This window comes from Cetorhinus maximus, unplaced genomic scaffold (genome assembly GCF_964194155.1).
Source record: "Cetorhinus maximus unplaced genomic scaffold, sCetMax3.hap1.1 HAP1_SCAFFOLD_553, whole genome shotgun sequence".
Classification (NCBI taxonomy): Eukaryota; Metazoa; Chordata; class Chondrichthyes; order Lamniformes; family Cetorhinidae; genus Cetorhinus; species Cetorhinus maximus.
Window position 1 is genome coordinate 80,284 of NW_027596495.1, and position 22,428 is coordinate 102,711.

Consider the following 22,428-nt stretch of genomic DNA (forward strand, 5'->3'; position numbering starts at 1 on the left):
GTCAACTCAATCTCTCCTCATAGGACAATCTCCTTATCGCAGGACAATCTCCTTTTCGCAGGAACCAGTCTGATGAACCATCATTACCCTCCCTCAAAGGCAAGCATGTCTTTCCTTTGGTAAGGAGACCAAAACTGCGTGGCCTAACCAATACTCCACATAATTTCAGTAAGACTTCTTTACTATTATACTCCTGTTGAGTCCCTGGGACATGAAAAGAAATCCAGAACTTTATCCTTGTTGCTCTTTTTTTAAAAATGGACTTTCTACTGAACCAAAAAGATGACTGCTACAAGTCACATGACCACAGAATTTGGCCAGGAGTTACAAGAACAAAATAATTATTTTCTCAGCTGGTAGTATCTCACTCTCCATTGTAACCACAAAACCAGGAGGCTCGCATATCGAAACTCATTATGCCTGCAAAGCTGCTAACAGACTCATTTCACACCAGGTCCATTTGAAAAGGGAACCAAAGGGACATCATTTACATCTGATAAGCTCATCTTGCTAGTGGAGTCAGTGGATCTGCCTACATAATGGCCTCCCAACACCAGATCCTCAATATGGATGATAACTCTTTCAACAACTAATGACTGGGACATTATCAGTTATCTCAAAGCTAGTTCCAGACATTGGATAACCATCCCTTTTAGAAGTTATTGTGGGGAAGGAAGGTCACATGACTTGAATGACTATTTTGAAATCTCTATGTGCCTTTGGGAACTGAGAAATCCTCAGACTGCTGTTTTAACATCAACTGAAAAGGACACCAGCAACCTGGCTGAGTAAGCAGTCAGTTACCACTTCTCAATTCCATAAAGCCTGCTTGATCTTAAAAGTTTCAAACCACTTAGCAGGCATTAGTCTAAGCACAGAATGGCCCCATCGTGCTGCAATATTGCTTATTTCAAGGGTCTTCATATTGTTATCTCTGACCAGAAACTCATCGAAACTGAATCCCGCCACAAAGCAAACATCCTCTGGACTTTGACCTCCAGGACTCTGGAAATCACAGTGAACTAATGTTCATTTCTGTGGTTTTTGTATTATAAAACTCCTTTCTCTGTAACTCCAACCCCTCCCCGTGGTGTGTGCGTGCGTGCACGCAGTGCAGTGGGAAGTTGTGGGCACTCCTCCCCTGGGCTTTTGAATGAGAAATAAACCAACCTTCTGAGTTAATCATAACGCGAGTTTGCTGTGGATTGTTAGTATATTGGGTCATGCAAACCGAGGGATTGGTAAACCACACCACCGCATACTTTACAAATAATCCAAAACACCTTCTGCTTACAGACAGGTGATAAGAGGAAATAAGTACAGTTTACCTGTCTCTCCGCTGTCTGTAACACTCTATTTACTTGGTAACAAAAGCTAACCTCCTACTTGCCTTCCAAATTGCTTATTTTACCCACATGTTAACTTTGTGTTTCATGTGCAAGGAAACCTAGGTGCTTCTGGATGCATTTCTGAGTCTCATTGCGTCCTCTTCACAGTTTACTTTCCCACCTAAATTTGTATCATCCGAAAACTTGGATACCTTACTCTTAGTCCCCTCATCTGAGTCATTGATGTATACTGTAAATAGCTAAGGCTCAAGTACTAATCCTTCCAGTACCCGAGTTACAGCCTTCCAACCCGAAAATGACCTGTTTATTCCTACTCTGTTTTCTATTCATTAACCAACCCTCAACCCATGTTAATATATTAATTCCAAACTCTTAAGTCCTAATTTTATGTAATAACCTTGTGTGGCACCTTACTGAATGATTTTTGACAATCCAAATAACACTACATCCACGAGTTCACCTTTATCCATCCTATGAGTAATATCCTCAAAAAACTAACAGATTTGTCAAACACCATTTCCCTTTCATAAATCCATTTTGACTCCACCCAATTATATTGTGACTTTCTAAGTGCACTGCTACCATGACCCCCATAATCGATTCGAGCATTTTGCCCACTACTGATGTTGGGCCAACTGGCCTATAGTTCCCAGTTTTCTCTTATTTCTTAAATAGTGGAATTATGTCACTACCTTCCAATTCTGGGCACCACACATTTGGAGAAATGCCTGAAGAGATTTACTAGAATGATACCAGGGATGAGAAACTTCAGGGGGACAGCAGAAGTGGGATTATTTCTCTTAGAACAGAGAAGGTTAATGGAAGAGTTAATAGGAGATAGACTGTCTAATAATATTCATTATAAGCCCACCTACTTCGACCACTTTACCCCACACTCTGCTTCCTGTAAGGAGTCCTTTCCATTCTCTCCGTTTCTCTGTCTCCATCATCTCTGTTCTGATGATGCCACCTTCCACAATGGTGCTTATGGCCTGTCTTCCTTTCTCCTCTACCAAGGATTTCCCACCCCTGTGGTTGACAGGACCCTCAAATATGTCAGACTCATTTCCCGCACTTCTGCCCTCACCCCTTCCTGAACCACAATAAGGTTCCCTTTGTCCTTACTTTCAATACCACCAGCATCCACATTCAAAGGATCATTCTCAGCCTTTTCTGCCACCTTCAGCATGACACCATCATCAAGCATATCTTCCCCTCCCCTCCCCTCCCCTGTCAGCATTCTGAAGAGGTCATTCCCTCCACAACACCCTGGTCCATTCCTCTATCACTTCCAACACCTCATCCCCTTACCACGGCATCTTCCCATGAAACTGCAGTAGGCGCAACACCTGCCCTTCTACTTCTTCACTGTCCAAGTCTACAATCGCTCCTTTTAAGTGAAGGCACAATTTACTTGTACTTCTTTCCATTTAATCTACTCTATTCGCTCCTCACAATACGCTCTACTCTACACTGGAGAGACCAAATGGAGACTGAGTGACTGCTTTGTGGAACACCTCCACTCAGTCTGCAAGCATGACCCCGACCTTCCAATTGCTTGTCATTTTAATTAACCACATTGCTCTCATGCTCACATTTCTGCACTTGGCCTGCTGCAATGTTCCAGTGAAGCCCAATGCAAGCGTGAGGGACAGCACCTCATCTTCCAATTAGGCACTTTACAGCTATGTTCAATAACTTCAGGTGATGAAATCTGTCCTCCATTTTGATTTTTGTTTGCCAAAGGCCATCTTGTTTTCATGTTTCTGCTTTCACATATAACTGTCCTTTATTCTACCATTGACACATACTCTGGACCAATGCTTTGTTTCTTTACTACAACTATTACCACTCCCTTTGCATTTTGTTCCATGATATCTTTGTCATTTATTCCTTCCTGCCCACTAACCTATCCCTAACCTTCCTTTTTGTTCTACCTCCTCCGGCCGCCTACTTCAACAGCGTAAAAAATATCACATTTCTGCCTCTCTTCAGTTTCGTAGAAGAGTCATATTGGGCTTTAAATATTAATGCTGTTTCTCTCTCCATAGATGCTGCCAGGCCTGCTGAGCTTTTCCAGCATTTTCTATTTTTATTTCAGATTTTGCTTTTATATGAGAGTTAATAAGAGTTGTTCAACGTACTGAAGGGTTTTGACAGAGAAGATGGGGAAAAAGTGTTTTCGGTGGCAAAAGAATCAATAACCAGAGGACACAAATTTATGACAATTGGAAGAAGAACCAGGGAGAGATGAGGAGAATTGTTTTCAGGCAGCAAGTTATGATCTGGAATGCACTGCATGAGAGGCTGGTGAAAGGAGATTCAAAAGTAACTTTCAAAAAGGAATTGGATAAATACTTGAAGGGAAAAAAAGGCAGGGTTATGGGTAAAGGGCAGTGGAGCGGACCAATTGGACAGCTCTTTCAAAGTGCTGACACAAGCACTTTGATCAAATTGCCTTTTTCTGTGCTGCATCATTTTATGATGCAACTTTACCTAAGACAGCATCAATGGCAGTCAAAACAGCGACACGGTTAACCTGGGAGCTACACAGAGAACAAACCTGCAAAGTAGTGGGAGAATGGGTCTATAGCCTCATCTTAAGGACAAAACAGGCAAAATTAGTTAAAACAATAAATATTAATCAGGAAACAATACAGATTGAAAAAGGCTGGAAATTCATAGCATGGTCTATTCTGATACAATTTAGACCTGAACAGCTTAGCACCAGGAAGTAACTCAAATTTACTGTAAATGGTGCTCTGATGGTTGTGCAATTGCTGGTATGGCACTGAACCACAAAGGCCAGGACTTCGGTGCTAAATTAACTGATTTAACCCAGGGCAGGAATAAGGGCCAAGGTTAGGCAGGGGAAACAAATTGTGTGCCACTCTACTCCAAAAGGTCTCCCCCTAACCAGCAGATGCTCACTGTTTGGGCACACAATAAAGGGGTTCTAGCACCCATGGAATCTTTTAAAAGAGATGGCAAAAAGGAGTGGGGAAGAGGGTTGGTGAGGGAGGTTTAGGGGCAGCAGACTTGACAAGGGACACAATCCAAAAATCTATTGGTCACCGACTTGAATATTTTCAATGACTGAGCATCCACAGCTCTCTGGTAAAGAATTCCACAGGTTCACGGCCTTTTGATTTTTCCTCGTCTCAGTCTTAAATGACCCATCCCATATTTGGAGACAATGACCCCCTAGTTCTATACTCTCCTGTCAGTGCAACCATTGAATAGAACTTCCTCAGCTGTCAGCCCTGTGGAGGTGGCTTTGGAGGTGGGAGGTGGTCAGTAAATTCAGGGAAGACAAGGTTTTTTTTATTCGTTCATGGGATGTGGGTGTCATTGACTGGCCCAGCATTTATTGCCCATTTTAAGAGTGAACCACATTCCTGTGGGTCTGGAGTCACATGTAGGCCAAATCAGGACAGCAGATTTCCTTCCCTAAAGGACATTAGTGAACCAGATGGGTTTTTACAACAATCAGCAATAGTTTCATGGTCGTCATCAGACTTTTAATTCTGGATTTTCATTGAATTCAAATTTCACCATCTGCTGTGGTGGGATTTGAACCCAGGTCCCCAGAGCATTACCCTGGGTCTTTGGAATATTAGTCCAGTGACAATACCACTATGCCACCCTGGCTTCCAGGGTGTTGCTGCCTCCCCACACTTTTTCCAGCGCCAACTTCAAGGAGATGATGGCTGCCTGCTCAGTAGCAGCAAGAAGCCTATGAAATAACTGGTGGTGATTTCTTGAAGGCAAGGGAATTCTGCAGTCAGCACAGGGGATCTTCAATTTGTCTGCAGCTTGCCTACTCACACGAGGTGAAAGCAGAGCAAGAGGTCTGTGCGCCATGAGATGTATATGCAGTGTTCAGTCTAAAGAACCAAATAGAGAAGTCTCAGGACATTCGCATACAAAGGCTTTCACTGGAAGCATCTCATCTGCAGTTGGATCCACTGGATTGTCCTGGGCATGAGGGACTAGCTGCTGGTCTCATTAACAGTGCCTCCACCATGTGCGGCCATCTCCTGCCCCATTCACCTTAGCAGCACACAGCATTCACAGTGAGACTGCCAGCCACCATTCACTTCAGGCACTCGGATTGGCCCTCACGCATCCCTAGGCCACACAGCGTCACCCCCCACCACTAATTTAATGGCAATGGTGGAGGTGGCTCCTTAATTGGCCTCTTCCAAAAAGAACGCATCTTATATCCAGCCATAAGCACATCTGGATTTGCGACCCAGAAATCAGCCCAATGCTGGGTTTGCAACTCAAACGGCAAAATTCAGTTCAATCTCTCAGCAACTAAGAAAAAAGCAAAATACTGCGGATGCTGGAAGTCTGAAACAAAATCAAAAATAGCTGGAAAAACTCAGCTGGTGTAACAGCATCTGCGGAGAGGAAGACAGTTGACATTTCGAGTCCGTATGACTCTTCATCAGAACTAAAGAAAAAGAAAAATGAGGTGAAATATAAGCTGTTTGAGTGGGGTGGGACAGGTAGAGCTGGATAGAGGGCCAGTGATAGGTGGAGGCAAAGAAGAGATTGCCAAAGATACAAAGATATCATTGACAAAAGGATGTTGATGGTGGTGATATTAGCTAAAGGATGTGCTAATGGTGACATTAAGCGTAGAAAGCAGGACCAGCAAGTGACAGATAGCCCTAGTGGGGGTGGGGTGGGGGGAAGGGATCAAAATAGGCTAAAAGGTGGAGATAAAACAATGGGTGGAAATGAATTTTAAAATAATAATAGAAATAGGTGGGAAAAGAAAAATATATTTAAAAAAATATATAAATTATTCAAAAAAAGGGGGATCGGAAAGTTGGTGGGGATGGAGGACAGCGTTGAACAACTTCAGATCATGAGGAGAGAGTTCATGATCTGGTGCACCTTTATCAAATGCTTTTTGAAAATCCAAATACACTACATCCACCTTGCACAATGTCAAAAAACTCTAAAGGTTTGCCAAACATGATTTTCCTTTCGTAAATCTTATACATTTTTAAATAATCTGTGACCGTCTCCCTAATAATTAATTCTAGCATTTTCCCTACTACTGATGCTAGGCTAGCTGGCCTGTAGGTTTTCTTTCCCTCTCCTCTCTTGAATAAGTGGGGTTAATTTTGCTGCCTTCCAATCCACAGGGACTAGTCTAGAATCTAGGACATGCTGGGAGATCAAAATCAATTCATCCATCATCTTTGGTGACACTTTCTTTAAAACCCTAGGATGTCAGCCATCGACTCCTTAAAACCTGTTGGCCTTTTGCCACATTAATTTCTCTAGTACTCTTTTCCCTGATATTAATTTCTTTAAGGTCTTCATTATCATCAGGCCCTTGGTTTCCCAGTACATCCGGAATTCTTTACACGTCTTCTACTGTGAAGACTGATACAAAGTATTCATTCAATGTCTCTGCCATTTGTTTACTCCTAATTATAATTTCCCCCATCTCTGCATCCCGTCAGAAGGAACGAGCAGCGAAGAAGGTTACAGTAAATGCAAGATTTTATTTCTCACTCCTTTCATTTCCACCAATCCCACAGATGGCTCCAGTCAGCAGATCACTGATGGGTGGTCAGTCCCCCACAGTCCAACACGCTCAAGTCATAAACATAAAGACCCAGATTTTCACCAAGTCAGGGTGACATGGGAGCCCTTTAAAAACGGCGGGTGGAACCCAATTCCGATATTCCGGCTACCATTCAGTTTCTGGTAATTTTTACCGGCATGGGGGAAGGGTGAGGGTTGTCAGCCCACGAGCAGCATTCCTGCCCCTGCCAGCTCCATTTTGAGGGTCGTTATTTTCAACCCCCCAAAATTTTAGTGGAGTCAGACCTGTTCCATTAACAGACATGGTTCGCAGCCTGTCAGAGAAGTCGGGAACCATGGTGAACCCCAGGCCCGAGTCATCAAAAGAAAACAGCCAATAACATTCTCATTGAAATACATTGACAGCTGTATAAGAAGGTAAAATGACCTATCAATCATAGCCACTAATACTATTGGTGTCAGAAGCTTTTATCCACTTCAGGCCTCTTAATCTTGTGTAAATAAATACAAAGATAGTGAAAAAACTCTTCAAAGAAACAGCAGGTTATTGCAAAATAATAGAGAGCAAACAAAGCTTTCACTCCCCTCTGCACCTGTATGAACATTGCCTGCTGAGTTAAGTAGATTAGTCATTCTTGGAGCTCAGCCAAGCATTCATAATGAGACCATCTATTCAGTCTGATTTTGTTGATAGTTTCCAGATGGCCTCATTATGAATTCCTGGCTAAGCTTCAAGAATGGCTAATATACTTAAATCTCAGTAATCAATGTTTACATTGGTTCTGTACATAGTAGATACTGGGAGAGTGCGTGCGAAGGTGCATGAGTGGCATGGGAGATTTGAGGGAGCATTGAGAGATGAGGGGGCACGGGGTGCATGGTGAATGGCTTGGGGGCAGGGTGTTGAGGGTTTGAGAGCCTGACATTCTTGGTTAAAATTGGGCTGATGCCCCAGTAAACAGAGGCAGGCATTCTAGCCTGCTGGCCTCGCCATCCACCCCTTTCTTGCCGCCTCTCAGGACTGCCTCTGCAGGCAGTGGACCCAACTCCAACCCGCCCCCAACTCTCCAGAACGAAAACGTGGTGGGCGGGGGCCTCCTTAACAGGGACTGGTATGTGAACTGTTCTGACTCCAAATACTAGTCTCCTTCTCGAAAATCCAGCCCAAAGAGTTTAGTTAAGGAATGACAACTTTTAAAACTGCACTAAGCGATACCTGCTGGTAACAATGCAAATGCAGAATGATGCAGACATTGATAAATGATCCCTTTGAATTACACTTTTTTAGGAAAAAAATTGGAGCATGGAATTTCCCCAGCGCTTGACTATTCTGAGAGAGGGAAGTGCACACTTAATTTCTTTCTGTCTTAAAGACACTGAGATGCTCAAAAAAAACCCCCATACAATGATACAAAAATACTGCACAAGTACATGCGGTCAAAATATCAAAAGTACCCTCACCACAGGCTTTGGCAGCTGCTATGCAGATCTCTTCTGCGACATATTCATCTGGTGGAAATGTTAGGCAGTTGTTATCTGGTTTTCCAGGGATAGGATAAAGTTTTACTCGCAATCCCATTCCGGCCTGTATGGGTGTTTGTGAGCTTTGATGAAGGTCTCCATTTTGGAGTGGGGCTGATCCGGTTTCCACATCAGTTACCGTAATGCAGGCCATCATTTTGTAACAGTAGGCAAAGTTTCTTTTTCACCTCACAACTGCAGAGCAAAAAGAAATAAAGACAAATTAAAACAATAATGAAAAAAAAGAGGTTATACTTTAAATTATACTGCAGCAGATGTTTCAACTTGCTGCCAGAGTGGGAAACTGGCATTGCAGATCCACTGAAATCAATGAAGTTGCAAAGCAGGCCACTTTTGTAATGGACAACTGGCCCGCAACAGTGTTATGCCAAGGCAGCAAGTTGAAAACCCACCTCTGTCCTCGCACATTATATTTAAGACTAATTTAAAATCTTATCCCCACCACAGGTATTCAGTCACCACATATTCATTTCTCCCTTCAGTCAAGAATAGGCTAGAGTCTAAGCAAGTGCATCCTTTCAAGGTCGCTATCAGTGCTGTCCTGAGACAGAAACAGGACTGGTTCAGCCAATTTCGCCTCCTGACTTTTTGTCAAGCTGGAGGTGCTTAGCCAGTAGTGCGAACGAAATATCGGGCTTGATGTTTGAATTCAGCCTCTCGCGTTCTGGGTCAAAAACTGTACTGCTGACTGGAATTCATCAGCTGACCGAATAAATATTCACACAATATTGGGCTTACGATCAATAACTGCTTGGATCAAGAGTGAGTATGGAGCTCATGTCTGATTAAGCCACATTTAGTGTCATCAGCATCTTTCCACGAGGTTCTTCTGTGACTTCCACTCATCAAGTAGCAACAATACTTCAATTCCTGTCACATGTCATCAGGAAATGGCCCAGATGCCAAGTTCTCAAATGGATCCTTGTTAATAATCAAGCACACCCCCAAAAGTAACATGCACTACAATTACTTCCACGTTCTACCCACTCTCTGGAGGAAGAGGTTTCTGACTTGAATATTGGATGGTGAGCTTGTATTTATAATTGAGTCGATTTTTTACAAATATTTGCTGTTTTAACTACTTTTACTGCTCCTTTACAGACCATCATCCTGCATTTGCTACAGACCCCAACTTTCCTTGATGTTACTAGCAAGTCTGCGTGTCTCAGAGAGCACAACTGGCACTAATGTGCAAATAGAGCTGAACTGCACCACAAAAGTCAGAACATGACAACACTGAGAACAGAGACATCTCCTGATAAAGTCCACTAGGTCAAGGATAGCAGCATAGCACAGATAATCCTGCAATTTTTACAAAGGTTTTTTTTGGAAGAACGGTTCAAAATACAATGTTCTTTATTCTCATTTCCCAGTTTTTCTCTGCCAACTGCGAAATCAAGCAGGCAACTCTCCAGTGCCTCAGCCACATTGCAGTTTTCTTCACAAGCCAGCTTATATAGCAAATGTCAGCATGTTTTAACAGCCGGTTGGATGTGACGACCTGATCTGCTTCAGGAAACTCCAGAAGGTGCGAGCTATGAGCGGGTACCTTTCATCAGCTACTGCATCCCGCAGCACATACAGTGGCAGACCAGCGCTTCCATTGTCATTTTTGGCACTGCTGAATCTTTCAAGTTTAACGTAGCAAAATGTTGCAGTTAGAACTACAGCAACGGGTTAAACTGTTCTAGTCCCACTGTAATTTGAAAGGGGGAAAAAAAGGCCTTGCATTTATATAGTGCCTTTCACAACCCCAGGACATCCCAAAGCAATTTACAGCCAATGAAATATTTTTGAAGTCCAGTCACTCTTGTAATGTATTAATTCGCTTCGAAGCATCTGGGAAATTCTGAATTTTTGCATAAAAATGAAGCATTGGGTGTTATCTTTAAACACTCGACTCCAACACCTCTGTGCGCCACACCTCCCCCGCACCCCCCACCCCCCTCTCCAGTCCCCCAAAGTTTAGTGAAGTAATGTCCAAACCACAAATTCACAGATGCAAACTTTCTACCTCCAAACTTGTCAGATCACATTTTCTCTCACTGCTTCACTTGATAACAAGCTCCTTACCATTCCATCAGTCAAATGAACTCTCACCAAGACAGAGACGGCAGTGTTAGTAGGGATTTTCTGGCAAATCCTATGCCAAGAATGGAATGGGAGTTGAACATTGTTTAAGAAATAGAAATGTTGAACAAGCTAGGAAGATACAACACAGCTTATGTAATAAGTACTGCTGATTATTACACAGGAATTTAACATTTAGTGCAAATCTGGGATGATTCTGCCCAAGGAGCAGTAGCGGGCGGGAGAAACGACATTTTACCCATCAGCCGCGATGGTGGGTTTTCATACCATATCGTTCCACCCGCCACATTATTTATGCATACCCCGGAGACACACCGTTTCCATGGCGGGCGGGCTCTCATTCGCCCACTGCCATCACCTCACTGCTTCATCACGCCAGGCGCCATATTTCAAGCCTAGCCGTGCGCACCACATCTCAGTGCTTCCAGCCCAAATCTGCTGCAGGGAAGATGTCCATGAAAGGCAAAAAGACTGCTCTCAACTCACACACTCACAAACCCATCACACATCCACAGGGCCCTCACTTACTGCCAGTGCAAGGGACATCACCATTCACTCTCTCACACACACCATCATTGTCCTCATCCCGTCGATTGGACCACTCACCACCCACACAGGCCAGGCTACTTACCATCTGGCCTGGCAAGTGTGGTGCATACACTCTCTCCATCTCTACTCATGCAGTACAAGCTGGCACACAAGAGAGCGAGGTCACAGACTGGTGGAGGAATGCTTGAAATCAAGGTCCTCACAGCCTTTGAAAACAGAACCATCCAGCTGGCCGGTGACGATCTGGATCGGTCCTGTGCTGTCGGTGAGGTCGGCGATGCTCTACCAAGTGAGGGTCCAGCAGTGCAACACCCATCAGATAACCATGCTGTGAGTGATGTGTCCTGTTTCACAGGCCACCACCATGCACTAATTATCTCTCCTTGCTTTCACAGGCACATCTGGGAAACAGCTGATGGAGTCCACAACCCTGGGCTTCCAATCAAGCCCCGAAGAAACCTCTGACAAGGAATCTGGAGGCACCCTCCTTCAAGTTCCATCAAGTTCCATCACAGCGCTCACCAGCGCAGAAACACACAGCTCAGTGGGTCCTAGCTTTAGAATAGCCTCAGGTTCACAATCAGGTGAGCACATCACACTGTCTGATCCACAGCAGCGACATCCCAGGTGTCCGGAACTCGGAGGACTGCTGGAGGCCAGAAATTTGCTGAGTCCGAGTCAGATGATGAGCCTCTGGAGTTGGTCATGTCACAGTTGCTGGAGCTGCAAAGGTAAGCTCGGGAACATCAGGAAGGGATGTCCGCTGCACTCCTCAGATTGCAAGGCACGATGGAGGGATCCGTCCGCCTTCAGGCTGAGGTGATAGCGCCGGCATTGCAACACACCGAGGTCAACACTCATGGCATGGTGGCCGCCATGGAGACCTTGGTCCAGGTCTTCAGTCCTGTACTGCTGTGCAGGGTGAACTCCATCGCTGATGCCATAGTTGGCCTCCAACAGTATGTATGCGAAAGGGGTGCCGGGCAGCTCTCGTTCCAGCTACCCCTGCTCCTCAAGGAGTCAGCCTGGGAGCCTCGGGCGCCCAGAGGGAGGAGGATCAGCAGGTGCACATCCCAGGGCCATCAATCGAGGTGACTCCGGGAGTCTCCGGCCCATCCGAATCCCCTCTTCCTGTGACCTCAGCAGCTCCACAGGCCAAGGAGAGTGCCACTGCCACACAGCAGGACCCCGAAAGCGGGCCAAGGCCCTCCAAGTCTCGACCCTCCAGAGGATGCCCGCCAAGGTCATCATAGACAGGGCGTCACAGTCAGCAGACTGCCTCCAACTCTATTGTGGATGTCCGGGGAGCAATAAGACGTAGCGGCAGGGTTAGGAAAGTGAAGAAGAATTAGTTGCAGAGCCTGGGCATGGGTCTTAATCACTTGTACATAATGTTCACTATTGCCAATAAACTCCCAAGAATGTCTCCCTGCCTATGGCTCCTTGTTCTGGTGAGCAGTGTTCCTGTCACTCAGATGTGAATCTTTCTGCACAAGATAAAAGGCAGGTGTCTCAGTCCAGGGCCTCGTCCCTGTGCTTTGTGCAGCCTTCAGACCAAAGTGATGGACCAGCCTCACACTCCCTGGACATATTAGTGATGCCTGCACCTCGGCAGTGCTGGTCATTGCTGCCAGTGGGCAGTAGTGGGCAGGCGACACACAGTTCTCTAATTCTCTCTGTGTGCTCTCAGCACCTTTAAGGTGGGGCTGGCCCCCATCTCTTCAGCTGTGACCAGTGGTGCTGTACTCCTGGAGAGCTCAGGTGCTGAAGGTGGACAAAGGATCAACTACTTCTAAAGTTTCATGGCTGTGTCTCCATGATATGAAAACAGAAAATGCTGGAAAAACTCAGCAGGTCTAGCAGCATCTGTGATAAGAGTTAACGTTTCGAGTCCGTAAGACCCTTCTTCAGAAAGGGCCTCAGTCACCCTCTCCTCCATTGTCTTTGCTCTCTGTAGGCCATCAGGCTTACAGCTAACTCACCAGGCTCCATGCTCCTGATATACTCCGCCTGCAGGATGAGAGAGAGACTGCCAGCAACAACACTAAACGAGATGCCAACTCCTTGAATGAGCAAGAACGACAAGATGGAATCTTCAGGAAAGTTGGAGGTACTTTGAACAAGATTACTCCAGAAAAGTTTGACAAGCTATGCCTCGAGCTCCTCGATGTGGGTGTAGACTCTAAACTTGTCCTAAAAGGGATAATTTTACTGATAGTCGACAGTAGATGGAGGTTAGCATAGGTGTACTAAAAACTTGTCCTGGTTAAGTCTGAAGGCCCTTAACACTTCCCAGAAAGTACTGGCCACCACTTAGATGGCCAGAGATTAGTGCACGGCATGGCTGCCCTAGACCCCACCCAGCTCCGCCCCACTCTACCCGGCCGATTGGCTGCAGCTTTGCCTATTGGACTGCATGCTGTGCTCTCAGCTCAGGCACAGGCATTCTCCTAACCCGCGCTGCAAGGCTGCACGGTTAGCTTGAACTATGGGGGAAACTGGTCCAAACCAAGATGCTGATATTGCAAGAGGTTATGAGCGCCTACACCAGTGACTGCTCCATGGCCAGCTTTAGTAAGGAGATTGCACAATGTGTGCAGTCGTACACCTGTTCTGCAGTCCACTAAAATGCTCATGACTTTCCAATCTGTGCTGGGGTGATGTGAAAAGCTCTGGATCACTTGATGACACTTTGGCGCCTCTGCGTTGCTTGAGTGGGCAGATAAGTTAGAAGCCCGACTCCAATCATATCAATGGCTGTGCTTGAGCTGTCTAAGTTGCAGAGGAGTGGTCACTTTATATAAAAGGTGTCCCTAATGCGTGGCCGCTTCCCTCACCCATGCTACCCTACACCCTGAATGTTTGTGCGCTATATTAATCCATGAGCCTGCCCTTGCCCCCCACCTCCCACAATTTACCTCAATAGCAGGGCAACCCTTGCACCTACCCCACCCCCACAAGTCACCTCAACCACAAGGCAGCCTTTGCACCATCCCCTCCAGCAGGGCGGGGGTTGGGGTGGTGGTAGTGGTGGTGGGGGATGATTTTGGCGGGCTGGCCTAATAACGATATGCAGATATTTTACAATGAGGTTCCCAACATCCAATGGCAGGAAACACAGCCCACCGTTGACGGGCTCGGCAGATGATCACAAACTGGTTTCACGCTGTTGTGAAATCAATCGCACCATATTGTAAGGTCATGCCACTAAACGTGCCACCAAACATGTCCAGCGGACACGGAAAAACCCGGCTTTTATATCTGAAATATGCAGCATGCATAACTGGCAGCCCACTTCATTTTATGTTCAAAATTCTTTGTAAATTATTTGTCTTTTCCTAACATACAGCCTAGGTGTTGTAGAAAAGGTGAGTTCACAGTGTTCTGTATTATTAAACTGTAAAATATACATCAAATCCTGATAAAGAGACATGCCACGAATTCCAATTCAACACAAATTGCTGGACAATTTGCTGCTCTCAACCATTAGCCTCAACGAAACCAAAAAATTGTTACCTCACCACAAGCCTTGCCATTGTAATGAATTTTGTGCCATGAAATTTCTTAATTTACACTGGTAATGCAAATTAATCTCATCGCAGCCATTTTGGATTGGTAATTCATGCCATGAGGACAATGTTAATGATTTAATTCATGATCCTGACATAACGCACAACTTTGGAGGTAGAAAGTGAACGATGAAACTGCAGAGCCTCACTCCGAGAGTTTCTAGGCCCTTTTCTCAAAAAGAAATATTTTTATCTGGCTTGGCAGCAATTGTGTCAGTCTTGCCATCCATGCCCCATTTAAGGGCAGGATTTTGGGATTTGGGTTGTGACCACTTGTTGGGGTCAAGACACTGGACTGCATGGTAAATAGTCACCAGGTAGAGAATAGAGGCATAGGCTATTTTCTAAATGGGGAGAGAATTCAGAAATCTGGAGTGCAAAGGGAATTGGGAGTCCTAGTCCAGGATTCTCTTAAGGTTAACTTGCAGGTTGAGTCAGTAGTTAGGAAGGCAAATGCAATGTTGGCATTTATTTCGAGAGGACTAGAATATAAAAGCAGGGATGTGCTGCTGAGACTTTATAAGGCTCTGGTCAGACCACATTTAGAATATTGTGAGCAATTTTGGGCCCCGTATCTCAGGAAGGATGTGCTGGCCCTGGAGAAGGTCCAGAGGAGGTTCACGAGAACGATCCCAGGAATGAAAGGCTTAACATATGAGGAACGTTTGAGGACTCTGGGTCGATACTCGATGGAGTTTAGAAGAATATGGGGGGATCTGATTGAAACTTACAAAATACTGAAAGGCCTGGATAGAGTGGACGTGGGGAAGATGTTTCCATTAGTTGGAGAGACTAGGACCCGAGGGCACAGCCTCAGAGTAAAGGGAAGACCTTTTAGAACAGAGATGAGGAGAAACTTCTTTAGCCAGAGAGTGGTGAATCTATGAAATTCATTGCCACAGAAGGCTGTGGAGGCCAGGTCATTGAGTGTATTTAAGACCGATAGATAGGTTCTTGCTTGGTAAGGGGATCAAAGGTTACAAGGAGAAGGCGGGAGAATGGTGTTGAGAAACCTATCAGCCATGATTGAATGGCGGAGCAGACTCGATGAGCCGAATGGCCTGATTTCTGCTCCTATGTCTTATGGTAGTGATTTTCTCCAAATTGGCCAGGCTTCCCATCCAGTTAAGGACAACAGGCAGGCTCTTGAAGCTGCTGGGCAATTAGGAAGCCCTGCAGTTTGGGAGGAGCAGCGGTCTGCAGTTTCAGGTAAAAAAGAGAGATGGGGGGGGGGGGGGGGGGGCCTCCATCTTGAGACGCTCTTTCGTCAACATTTTAAACTTTTAACTTAAAAAAATGGACTCAGCCACTGATGTGGAGGGGAAACCATTGTGGTGGCTGTGACTTGGCAGGCTGGGAGAGCCTCAAAGCCTGCCTTGATTGCTAGTCCACCCCTGCCCCCCTGATCTGCTACCAGAAACTCTTTCGAGTTATCAACAGTCACAGATTGCAACTCTTTCGAGAAGGTGGCCTCTAGGCAACCAGCTTAGTCCCCAGTGCCTCAGGGGGCCTGAAGGCCAACAAGGTGGGGGAGGGGAGGGAGAGAATGGCTGTGAGGGAGTGGCAAGAGGTAGTGAAGGAGAGAGAGAGAGAGATTGTGAAGATGAGAGAACAGTTTAAACTCGTCAACAAAGGAATATTCGGCTAACTGGGAGCCAGGAAAGTTTAAAGTCACTGAGGTAATGAATTCCTTGCAAATGCATGTGGAATCTCTAGCTTAAGGCTCCGTAAATTCAGGAGCTACTGTATGGGGGAAAAATGTTAAGGATGCTATTGCAATGAACATTGTGTTAATTGGGTAATTTAAATACTGAACAGTTTTCTTTCATAAGAAAGGTTTGCAGTCAAGTGTTAGCACATCTCAAAGCATTTCACATACTGTGAATTGCTTGAGGTGCAATGACTTTATTGGACACAAGCATTTAATCATCTTGCATATACTAAGATCCCACACGGTAATGAATGACTTGTATTTTCAAAGTGCTTTTCATGGCCAAATGATCAATTCATTTAAGGTGAGTCTAGGCTTAGGGAGCATAATCTAAAAATTAGAACCAGATCTTTCAGGAGCGAAATTTACAAATCAATGTCAATGCTAGATCAGTTGTTAAATTTAATCTGAGATTAATACCTGATACGCAGTAAAAAGGGAACTACTTGGTTAAACCTTCCAGCTTTGTGCATATGCAGTGGAAAAAGACACATTAGCTGTAACCTCACCAGTCCACAGAAAGCATGTTTAGGCTGATGGTTTTTTTTGTGCGTCAGTTACTTTGAAAAAAGAACTTGTTGCTAACTTACGCCTGTTGTCTTGTGCCAATTTGTCTAGGAATTTATGCGTGCTTCCTTGTGCGTTGTGGCTTTAAGTTTAATGGTGGGGTGATGGCTATTGAGAATATCAATGAATTCTTCTAATTCTGCTTCCTTGTGAGTCCAAATACCCCATATGTCAACAAAAATACAGAAGGCAATGTTACAGCATGACTCAATCACTTAATAAAGAGTTAATGAGAATTGGGAAAGAGCCCCCCCCCCAAAACAAAAGGAAGCCCCAAAAATCAAAAAGTAGCCCTCGAAATCCTCAAGAAGAGCCCCCCATACCCCCAAAAACCATTTTGACCCCTGCTCCCTATCGTCCTCAGACTGAGATGGAAATTCAGCCTTAATGGTTGCAAGGCAATCGTTTTCAGGCTGCAAAATTGTTTTGACATTCAAAAGTGCAAATGAGATCGGTTTCTTTCAGAACACATTGTGGGTTACAGTATGAGTAATTTGAGGCATACTGTGTGAGTGTACAATGCTTGGAAGGAAAAAAGGAACTTTGGGCTTTTGGTTACCAAAGTGCTCTATCATTTGGGTTTTCCTCATCTCATGATTCTATAGCCAGGATTTTCCGGTCCTGTCCACGACAGGAATCCTCACAGGCAGGATGGAAAATTTCACAGACCAGCCAAAGGTTCATTGACTTTGGGTGGGTATTTCCAGATTTCCAGAAGACGAACTGAACAACTCCATCATCATTTTATCATGCAATTATCAACATGGTAGAAGGCGACAGAGATGGCTCTTAGTATTTTTTACCTGGCATTTCCTACGATTATATGAAAACAGATCCATTTGCTCCTGATTATAATGATCATGCTGATTTAATGCTTCATGAATCGAGGATGTTTGTATATTTCACAGTTATCCCACTTCACTCAGTTTCTCAAGAAGCTAAACAGCATGTCCACCAAATGCAACTAGGTTACAATGTGTTCTTTTTCATTTTTTCCTTACTTTTAATTTCTGTCTCTTTTTTCCCCTTTCTCTTAATCAGCTTGGGTTTATTTCTCTCTTTAATTTTATTCTGATTTACCCAATTCCTTCTTCCACCCTTTGCTCTGTTCCTTTCTGTGTCCTTTTGCTTCATTGGTTAAAGAGAGACGCCATTGGGCATGATGTTCTTGAGGTCACAGATGCAATATTGATATCACTGCGCTATTACCATTTTGCATTTCAGTCATGCATGGCACAAATATAGTGTGATCTGGAGGGTGAGTTCATGTTGCTCGTCACAAGGTCTACAATTCCTGCAATCTCTGGGCTACAGAGTCAGTTCAGATACCCTTAAACTTGAAAGTTAGCTTGAATAAGAACAATGTGATAAGTAATTGTCCTTCTTCCTTACTCCATGGTCAATGTCAAATCAGATATCTGCATGAAGACAGCATTTGAGCTTCACCAACCTGAACCTTCAGAATTCTGTGGAATCCTTTCCTTACTAGGCTCACGACAGTACTGCCAAATTTTCCATAAGCATCCACCAAGGCGCAAGACATTTTAAACCATCTTTTTGTCATCCAGCAGGTAATTGAATACATCATTCTGTTACCTACCCCATTTTAAACTATGTTCTTGCGTCATTATCAGCAACATCCATCCCTGGTCGTTTGGCTGCCTGAATGACCGACAGAATAACCACCTGGACAGGTTTTGTTTCCTGAGGAAGTGGGGTTTTACCAAACAGGTCAACTTGCCGCTTCTTGACATGGATCGTCAGCACTTCATTGGCGCTGTCTACATTTACACGTTTGGACTTAAAAAAAAATAGCTCCACTCTTGGCCTCCTGTGATCGTGGCTTTGCTTCAAAGACTTCACTAGCTTACAAGTTCTATTCGGCATTTTCCCCATGCAGCCAAAAAGTCCCACTTGCTTGCTGATTCCAGTGACACGATTCAAGTTCACTGACATAGGTCAAAAATCTAAAAGAGTGATTGAAACTGTTCATGCAGGCTGTGTAGGAAGTCAGCAAAAACAAAAACACCCAGGTCAGGGTTCCCCATTGCTAAACAACCTACTGTGCCAACCAAGGCAAGTGGAACTACTCTCTTTTTAATATAAAAGCAAAAAACTGCGGATGCTGGAAATCCAAAACAAAAATAAAAATACCTGGAAAAACTCAGCAAGTCTGGCAGCATCTGCAGAGAGGAACACAGTTAACATTTCGAGTCCGTATGACCCTTCAACAGAACTAAGTAAAAATAGAAGAGAGGTGAAATATAAGCTGGTTTAAGGGGGGGGGGTGGGACAAGCAGAGCTGGATAGAGGGTCAGTGATAGGTGGAGATAGCCAAAAGATGTCATAGACAAAAGGACAAAGAGATGTTGAAGGTGGTGATATTATCTAAGGAATGTGCTAATTAAGGGTAGAAAGCAGGACAAGCAAGGTACAGATAGCCCCAGTGGGGGTGGGGTGAAGGAATCAAAAAAGGCTAAAAAGTAGAGATAAAACAATGGATGGAAATACATTTAAAAATAATGAGAATAGGTGGGAAAAGAAAAATCTATATAAATTATTGAAAAAAAAGGGGGGATCGGAAAGGGGGTGGGGATGGAGGAGAGAGTTCATGATCTAAAATTGTTGAACTCAATATTCAGTCCGGAAGGCTGTAAAGTGCCTAGTCGGAAGATGAGGTGCTGTTCCTCCAGTTTGTGTTGAGCTTCACTGGAACAATGCAGCAGGCCAAGGACGGACATGTGGGCATGAGAGCAGGGTGGAGTGTTGAAATGGCAAGCGACAGGGAGGTCTGGGTAATGCTTGCGGACAGACCGAAGATGTTCTGCGAAGCGGTCACCCAGTCTGCGTTTGTCTCTCCAATGTAGAGGAAACCGCATTGGGAGCAATGAATGCAGTAGACTAAATTGAGGTAAGTGCAAGTGAAATGCTGCTTCACTTGAAAGGAGTGTTTGGGCCCTTGGACAGTGAGGAGAGGGTAAGTAAAGGGGCAGGTGTTGCACCTTCTGCAGTTGCATGGGAAGGTGCCGTGGGAGGGGGTTGAGATGATGGAGGAGTGGGCCAGGGTGTCCCGGAGGGAACGATCCCTGCAGAATACCGCTGGGGGGGTGAAGGGAAGATGTGTTTGGTGGTGGCATCATGCTGGAGTTGGAGGAAATGACGGAGGATGATCCTTTGAATGCGGAGGCTGGTTGGGTGATAAGTGAGGACAAGCGGGACCCTATCATGGTTCTGGGAGGGAGAGGAAGGTGTGAGGGCAGATGCGCGGGAGATTGGCTGGACACGGTTGAGGGCCCTGTCAACCACCGTTACTCTCTTTTTAAGTCTGTCTAAAAAAAAAATTGCCTTTGAAAACTTGGCCACTCAGCCTCACGCGAGGTGGGAGTAAGGTTGCGGCCTTCTGTAAAGCCTCTCGATCTCATTTGGGAGTTTAAAAATGTCTGATAAGGCAGCAAGGATCAGCATAGTCTTAACTTCCACCAACCAGTCTGCAATGTTTCTTACTATTGAGTAATTCCACAATTGCTTTCCTCATCTGCTTATTGGTTAGCAGCGTAAATGGTTGAAAACAATCGGAACCTGCTCATTTTTAACAAAACATATATAAAATTGACTTATTGTACATGTTTCCGGGATTACTTAAATTTGCCTTCATTTTTCTTTAGGCCTGGCTCCTTTGCCAACTGTGATGTACTCCAGCACTATATTTTCAGTCTTGGCATTATTTGTCCGACATTATGCATGCATTTTACTGCACGCTCACTCTCATTTCTTGCTCTCCAAGTATTGAAAATCATTGTGCAAGACCGGCTGACCATCTGTATATGGGGTGGTGTCTTTTGGGTGGATCTACTCTATATCCCACCTTTGTACAACACGGAACTAACATAACTCATTAACTGCATGCATCATTTATCAAGTTTCCAAATTTGAGTGCCAAACACTATTCTGTATAAACACTGAAGAATTGTCTCAATACATTTCAAACCCAGTTCTCTTTCAGAATATTACAAAGACTCACTGTACATAAACAGTCAGATTATTTATGTGGAAGCAACAAATAGCAGCATATCTGCTAAAAGTGGTTTGTGGTCTGGCATTCCACACAATTACAAATTAAAAAATTATACTTTGAAATAATATGGATGTAATCATTGTTTAACAGGATGGGCAAGGAGTGGGGGCAAGAACCTTCAAAAATTAAACAACACTATTTTAAAAAATTATATTACGTCAAGATGACAGGAAACTCAGTGAGGTTGACCTACAACTTCACCAGCTAACCACAGACATATTAAACTGTTTAAAGAAGACTTGTTTTTAAAAAAAAAACAAGAAAAGACAGTGATCAAAAAATGGTTGCCATGAATTTCTTAATGTTTGATGCTATAAGTTGACCACTACTCTGAAAGGTTTGTGTGAATTGCACTGCAGATCTGTTGCATGGAATTTCACTGGGGGTGTGAAGGTCCACTTCAAACAGGGACTCTCTTGAAAGGAAGGCATTAAAAGTCAGAAACGAAAAGATCAAAAAATGGGAATATTTGATCTGTAACAATGACTACATGACATGCTAATAAAATTCATTTCTGGAATATACAAACAGGGGTTTTAAAGACTGGTTCTGCAAAGCAGAATCAAAATAAAGGCGGCAAAAGAAACTTCGCAGTCATCTAAAAAACACTGCTGGGAGGCAGCAGTAAAAGATCTCACTCTCTCGCACTCTCTTTGAAGCTAAAAAAGATGGTCTTCAACGAAGTGCAGACCTGAACCAAGTCAACTCTGGAATTCTGCAGGAAACCAACTAACTTCAAATGGCCACAACATTCAACAATCTACACCTCAAAGACAAGCAAAAAGGACTTAATCATATATTCTCAACTTTTTATTGGACTTTAATTTTCTTACTTCTGATATCTGTACGTGTGTGTGTCGTTGCATTTTTTTTTCCCTCTCAGGATTAGTAACTGAAACTTACTCTTTCTTTGACTCAAGAAAACATTGTTTGATTGGCTACTTATTAACAAATACATACATCTGGATTGTAAAAGGCATTTTCGGGGAAAAAAAATTTAAAAGCCTTTGTTGTACCACCGAGAGGGCTGAATTGAAGGGGAGCCAGCTCATTCCTCCTTACCCAATCGTAACAATTAGGTGATTGAATTATCTGCCATGAGAGTTGTAATTGCATACATGAAGGTTTAGGGTTGTATGTATGAAGGTTTAGGATGAAATGTATTTATTTAACTGAAAGTACCACAATATGTGGCCATGTTTGATTCAGAGCAACATTAGCCTGTTGAACTACATACAGGAAAATCTTAGGAACATCTATTAGACAATGGTCTATTCTTTATGAACGTTAGAAAATTTTATAAAGGAGGAAACAGCAACCAGGTGTATCTGTCTGCTAATGTAATTAGTGGGTTCATGGTTAATTGATTGGTCAATTGCTTTGGTGCTGAATTAGACCACAGAA

At 44.0% G+C, this 22,428-nt stretch overlaps 1 protein-coding gene across 8 annotated transcripts in view; it reads right to left on the reverse strand.

Moving 5' to 3' along the window:
• LOC144674097 (tyrosine-protein kinase JAK2-like) overlaps positions 1-22,428 on the reverse strand; it is a 230,731-nt gene that overhangs the window by 76,818 nt on the left and 131,485 nt on the right. For all 8 annotated transcript variants that reach the window (XM_078535606.1, XM_078535607.1, XM_078535608.1 and 5 more), the window contains one exon: positions 8,382-8,636. In XM_078535606.1, the coding sequence (XP_078391732.1) occupies positions 8,382-8,598 (217 nt within the window). In that variant the 5' untranslated portion in view covers positions 8,599-8,636. The remainder of the gene's footprint in view (positions 1-8,381; positions 8,637-22,428) is intronic.